This window comes from Triticum urartu, chromosome 7 (genome assembly GCF_003073215.2).
Source record: "Triticum urartu cultivar G1812 chromosome 7, Tu2.1, whole genome shotgun sequence".
Taxonomy (NCBI): Eukaryota; Viridiplantae; Streptophyta; class Magnoliopsida; order Poales; family Poaceae; genus Triticum; species Triticum urartu.
Genome location: NC_053028.1, coordinates 437,170,024 through 437,176,701, shown reverse-complemented (window position 1 = coordinate 437,176,701; position 6,678 = coordinate 437,170,024). Strand labels below are relative to the sequence as shown.

The 6,678-nt window shown below is 49.5% G+C and overlaps 1 protein-coding gene across 1 annotated transcript; it reads left to right on the top strand.

The window, feature by feature from the left end:
• The first annotated feature begins 246 nt into the window (after positions 1-246).
• Positions 247-2,104, top strand: LOC125518913. The gene is made up of 2 exons (XM_048683805.1): positions 247-1,918; positions 2,000-2,104. The coding sequence occupies exons 1-2, from the start codon at positions 1,430-1,432 to the stop codon at positions 2,102-2,104; spliced, it is 594 nt and encodes a 197-aa protein (XP_048539762.1). The 5' UTR covers positions 247-1,429.
• The last annotated feature ends 4,574 nt before the right edge of the window (positions 2,105-6,678 follow it).

Below are 6,678 nucleotides of genomic sequence, written 5' to 3'. Positions count from 1 at the left end.
ACATATTTCCCTTGAGCCAGATTTTAAACCGGAGTTCTTCATTTTGAGCCGGAAATTTTCTGACGGCCTTCAAATTTTCATCAATATGGTAGTAGCCTCCGGGACTGGGTTAATTTTCCCTCCAATGACCCAAAGTTTTTGAATTCACTAAAACAGGCCAATTTTGCCGAGTCATGTCATTGTAGCCCCCGGGTCTTAAGACAACCCGAGGAGTTGTTTTAAGAATCTCCATATTTGACCATGATATAAACCGGTATGAGTCATTCAACAACTCAATGATATAACAGTCCTTGACATATTAGGCCAGAAATTATCCACCGCGGAGTTGATGATCACCACGGTGAAGCTGAAATCAATTACGACCGAGTCGGCCGTGAGAGCAAATAGATGAACCGGCCGCGGTGTTGTAAGCCAGCGCGAACGATCGAGGCAATTGCAGGCGCGGTAAGCCGCACGGACGGGCGAATCAACCACGTCATATTGATGTAAATTGGGCCATGAAAATGGCAGTTTGCACATATCATCGAGCATCATGGCATGGTCAAATGCTAGCGCATCATAATGGTGGTGCGAGCTATACATCCATGACACGACCATCGCTCTTGCAATGAATAATTATCCTGCATAAACAATATTGCAGATCAAGACAAAGAAAAACTGTTCTCCGACAAGAAACAACATGCGGTAATAAAACAAACATGGATGAATATCACATGATATATCTTAACGCCTGATGACTTTCGCGTGCTTCCATAAACAGTGAGCCCTTGTCCTGTTTTACTCAGACAAAAGACGACCCGTGCGTACTTCCGCCGGAATGTCTCTTAGATGCAACACAACAAGCTTGTATCTAGCAGCTCGAGTCCAAAGAGCAGGTTGATTCAGATCGGGCAAGAACTCCATAACACAAGTGCTCAGGCCTGTTTGGCGACGGTAGAAGCGGGCGGCTCGAGGTGGAGACGAGGCCGGTGAAGCACAGGCGGCTCGAGGTAAGGGCGAGTCCAGTGATACGTAGGCGGCTTGCAGCCGGCGGCTCTCACCACGGCGTGGGGTGGCTCAGGGCCTCGTCGGCGGATAAACGGAGCAGCTCCAAGGCGGGGCGGCTCACCCACGGCGTATCATCTGTGGACAAGGCCCTCGTCGAGCTCGGAAGAACCCGGACGGGGCGAATTGCTAGAGGAGTTGGCGGGCCGACAACAGCAGCTCATCGGCGGAGACCAGCAAGCCCGAGGGCGAGGTCGACTTGGTGGCATGACGCAGCTCGGTGACTTGGAGGCAAGCCCCTGGTCATAGTGGCGGCAGCTCCAGCAGGGGCGGCTCAGGCAGAGTCGGTTTGATGCCGGCTTGAGGCGCGGCGGCGCAGGTGAGGCGCGGGCTGCGAGGGCGGCTCAAAGCGAGGCCAAGCAGTGGTTGCGGCGCGAGGCGAGCCATGGCGCAGAGGCGGGGCGATTCGAGCGAGGAAGAAGTCAGCCCGGCGGCCTATGGCACGACCAGCAAGGGTAACTCTCTGCAGAGGCTCAACGGGACGGCAACTCACAGGGTGAGGCAGCACGAGGCCGAGATGACGGTGGGCGACGCGAGTCCTGGTTCGAGGCCGCTGCAGCTCAGAGTAGAGGCGGATACCGGCCACCAAGATGGCGGCGGGGCACCGGCAAAGGGAGGCCGGCCATACGGCGGCCGCAGGGGCGGTCCGGTCCGCTCGAGTCAAGGCGGCGGCCCTTGGCACAGCCGTGGCCGCAGCGTCTTGAGGCGGCTGCGGCGGCTCAACGGGGTCCATCTCATGGCGGCTTGGAACAAGCCAAACAGAGGAGCAGCCCATAGGCAGCCCACGGTAGGGGCGGCTCACAGCAGCAAGATGAGGCCACAGCCACGACGGGTCAAAAGGCCGGTGAAGCAGCGGAGGCAAGTCCGCGGCGAGGTGAGGGCGGTTCATAGCAGGTAGAGTAGGCTTGTGTCACGGCTCACTCGAGGCGACTCAGGTCAGCAGTCGTTTCAGCAGGAGGTGGTGATGGCACAACGGGCGGCTCAGCGGAAGAACAACGCGAGGCCATGGCGGCTTGGAAGTGGACAGCGAGGCGGCCGGCTCGGAAGCGAAGTTGGGTGATCCGATTGAACTTGTGAAACCGCAGCGGAGGACTCCGAGTCCGTGCTCACCACCAATGCAAGGTCGAAAAACGGCTCGGAAACGTCATTCGCTCATCACCGAATCGTCCTCCGAGTCATCGTTGGTTTGACTTTTCCTTCTCGTCCTGATGGATCAATGGATGGATCACTTTTTCTTTTCCTTGATAGGCACGAGCTAGACCCATGTAGTATCTTTTCCTTACATATTTCTTTGAATAAATCTCTTGGTAGATTCCTTGTATGCGTGTAGCAACCAGAATTGACAACAGAAAACCCGATTTGGCGTCAGGTAATGGTCTTCAGCGAGTTTCTGTTGATCCTAGCAAAAACGCATAGGCCAGGAACGATGGTGATGTCAAGTCCCCGGGCCGTACGGAAATAACCTCTACATGATTTTTTAACTAAACATACGCGAACGCTGTTCCGCCGCCTCAGGGCGTTCCTCGGCAGTCGGTTTCGCCGACATGCTATTGTTTGAAAAATCGATCTAGGTTTCGATTGGATCGCGTGCCGATCGTGTCAACTCAACAATTTTGCAGCGATGCACCCGACGTAACCTTAATCTCTTGAACTTTTCTTTGTCCAATTGATCGTGAGCTTCTCGATTCCTAAGAGAGATCTTTCCAAGAACTCAACACCATCGTGCGCAGATCCCATGGTGGGTGTCAAATGACGTGCAATTGTCACGGCAGATGTCTTTCGTGTCAGGACTTAGTTGTGAGGCCAACGCATCCATTTAGTAGCTTGAAGGGGTTGGCCAGAATTGAGAGACGCAAGGTTTTACCCAGGTTCGGCCCCTTACGGTGGAGGTAAAAGCCTACATCCTGCTTCATTCATATTGATGATGATGAACATGATTACAAGGTGCTCTATCTCGAGAGCTATAGACTTGTTTGTCTAACCCTAATGTGTCCAACTCGTGGAACCTCCCCTTCTTGGGGTGCCCTGTCCCTCCTTATATAAGTTGGAGGGGCGGGTTACATGTGGTGTCCTAGTAGGAAAAGGACTACCCTATTACCAGTGGAATCTTAGTCTTGCTCCCTTTGTAAGACAATATTCCTTATGCCTTAAACCGGCCCACCATAACATGAGTCAGCCTTCCATGAGCTGCCTTCTAGGCCACTGGGTCTTGTCACTCCTCTGACCCGCCTGCCGGGTCATCAATGAACCACCAACTCTGGGCGGGTTACTAGTAAGTCGTCGGGTCAGGGCAGGTCACGAGTGAGTCGCCAAGTCCGGCCGGGTCATACATCCGGCCGGGTTACACCACGGGGTATATCCCCGACACCGTCTGATATTGATTTTCTATGATGTACAAAACATGGAAAAATAGGAACTGACACTTGACACTATGTCAATAGGTTAGTACCAAAAATGATATAAAATAACTATAAAATGATTATAAAACATTCAAGATTGATAATATAACAACATGGAACTATCAAAAATTGTAGATACGTTGGAGACGTATCAGGGAACAGTTATGGGCACTCAACGTTGTTTTATCAGTAGAGGCCTTCTTGACGTCAGTGACTGAGCGGCGCGCACCGGGTTGGACCGTATAACGCAACTTCCTTTGTAATGGAGGTTGCTAGGTCTGCTCACCGGTCGCGTACACAACATGCAGGTGTGCAATGGGCGATGGGCCCAGACCCCTGCACGCATAGGATTTAGACCGGCATGCTGATCTCTCTGTTGTGCCTAGGTGGAGCTGCGACGTGTTGATCTTCCGAGGCCGGGCATGACCCAGGAAAGTGTGTCCGGTCAGAGGGATCGAGTGTGTTGGGTTATGTGGTGCACCCCTGCAGGGAAGTTTATCTATTTGAATAGCCGTGTCCCTCGGTAAAAGGACGACCCGGAGTTTTACCTCGACCTTATGACAACTAGAATCGGATACTTAATAAAACAGACCCTTCCAAGTGCCAGATACAACCCGGTGATCACTCTCTCACAGGGCGACGAGGAGAGGATCGCCGGGTAGGATTATGCTAGACGATGATACTTGGTGAACTTAGCTGTTGGGGAACGTAGTAATTTCAAAAAAGTTCCTACACACACGCAAGATCATGGTGATGCATAGCAACAAGAGGGGAGAGTGTTATCCATGTACCCTCATAGACCGAAAGTGGAAGCGTTAGCACAACGCGGTTGATGTAGTCGTACGTCTTCACGATCCGACCGATCAAGTACCGAACGCACGGCACCTCCGAGTTCAACACACATTTAGCCCGATGACGTCCCTCGAACTCCGATCCAGCCGAGTGTTGAGGGAGAGTTTCGTCAGCACGACGACGTGGTGACGATGATGATGTTCTACCGACGCAGGGCTTCGCCTAAGCACCGCTACAGTATTATCGAGGTGGACTATGGTGGAGGGGGGCACCGCACACAGCTAAAAGATCAACATATCAATTGTTGTGTCTATGGGGTGCCCCCTAGCCACATATATAAAGGAGTGGAGGAGGGGAGGGGCCGGCCCTCTCTATGGCGCGCCCTAGGGGAGTCCTACTCCCACCGGGAGTAGGATTCCTCCTTCCCTAGTAGAACTAGGAGCCCTTCCAAGTAGTAGGAGTAGGAGAGAAGGAAAGGGAAAAGAGAAGAGAAGGAAGGAGGGGGCGCAGCCCTTCCGCCTAGTCCACTTCGGACTAGGCCTGGGGGGGCGCGGCCTGCCTCTCTCTCTCTCTCTCTCTCTCTCTTTCCTCTAAATCCCAATAAGGCCCATACACTCCCTGCGAATTCCCGTAACTCCCCGATACTCCGATAAATACCCGAATCACTCGGAACCTTTCCGATGTCTGAATATAGTCGTCCAATATATCGATCTTTACGTCTCGACCATTTCGAGACTCCTCGTTATGTCCCCGATCTCATACGGGACTCCCAACTACCTTCGGTACATCAAAACACATAAACTCATAATATAACCGTCATCAAACTTTAAGCGTGCGAACCCTACGGGTTTGAGAACTATGTAGACATGACCGAGACACGTCTTCGGTCAATAACCAATAGAGGAACCTGGATGCTCATATTGGCTCGTACATATTCTACGAAGATCTTTATCGGTCAAACCGCATAACAACATACATTGTTCCCTTTGTCATCAGTATGTTACTTGCCCAAGATTCGATTGTTGATATCTCAATACCTAGTTCAATCTCGTTACCGGCAAGTCTCTTTACTCGTTCCATAATACATCATCCCGCAACTAACTCATTAGTTGCAATGCTTGCAAGGCTTAAGTGATGTGCATTACCGAGTGGGCCCAGAGACACCTCTCCGACAATCAGAGTGGCAAATCCTAATCTCGAAATACGCCAACCCAACAAGTACCTTTGGAGACACCTATAGAGCACCTTTATAATCACCCAGTTACGTTGCGACGTTTGGTAGCACACAAAGTGTTCCTTCGGTAAACGGGAGTTGCATAATCTCATAGTCATAGGAACATGTATAAGTCATGAAGAAAGCAATAGCAACAAACTAAACGATCAAGTTCTAAGCTAACGGAATGGGTCAAGTCAATCACATCATTCTCCTAATGACGTGATCCCGTTAATCAAATGACAACTCTTTGTCTATGGCTAGGAAACATAACCATCTTTGATCAACGAGCTAGTCAAGTAGAGGCATACTAGTGACACTCTGTTTGTCTATGTATTCACACATGTATCATGTTTCTGGTTAATACAATTCTAGCATGAATAATAAACATTTATCATGATATAAGGAAATAAATAATAACTTTATTATTGCCTCTAGGGCATATTTCCTTCAGTCTCCCACTTGCACTAGAGTCAATAATCTAGTTCACATCGCCATGTGATTTAACACCAATAGTTCACATCACCATGTGATTAACACGCATAGTTCACATCGTCATGTGACCAATACCCTAAGTGTTTACTAGAGTCAACAATCTAGTTCACATCGCTATGTGATTAACACCCAAAGAGTACTAAGGTGTGATCCTGTTTTGCTTGTGAGAGAAGTTTAGTCTACGGGTCTGCCACATTCAGATCCGTATGTATTTTGCAAATTTCTATGTCAACAATGCTCTGCATGGAGCTACTCTAGCTAATTGCTCCCACTTTCAAAATGTATCCAGATTGAGACTTAGAGTCATCTGGATTAGTGTCAAAATTTGCATCGACGTAACCCTTTACGACGAACCTTTTGTCACCTCCATAATCGAGAAACATATCCTTATTCCACTAAGGATAATTTTGACCGCTGTCCAGTGATCTACTCCTAGATCACTATTGTACTCCCTTGCTAAAAAAACAGTGTAGGGTATACAATAGATCTGGTACACAGCATGGCATACTTTATAGAACCTATGGATGAGGCATAGGGAATGACTTTCATTCTCTTTCTATCTTCTGCCATGGTCGGGCTTTGAGTCTTACTCAATTTCACACCTTGTAACACAGGCAAGAACTCTTTCTTTGACTGTTCCATTTTGAACTACTTCAAAATCTTGTCAAGGTATGTACTCATTGAAAAAACGTATCAAGCGTCTTGATCTATCTCTATAGATCTAGATGCTCAATA

Coding starts and splice junctions, on each gene's coding strand:
- LOC125518913 (XM_048683805.1), top strand. CDS start 1,430: ATGGCGCAGAGGCGGGGCGATTCGAGCGAGGAAGAAGTCAGCCCGGCG. Junction 1,919..1,999: donor GGAGGCAAGTCCGCGGCGAG/GTGAGGGCGGTT, acceptor TCGTTTCAGCAG/GAGGTGGTGATGGCACAACG.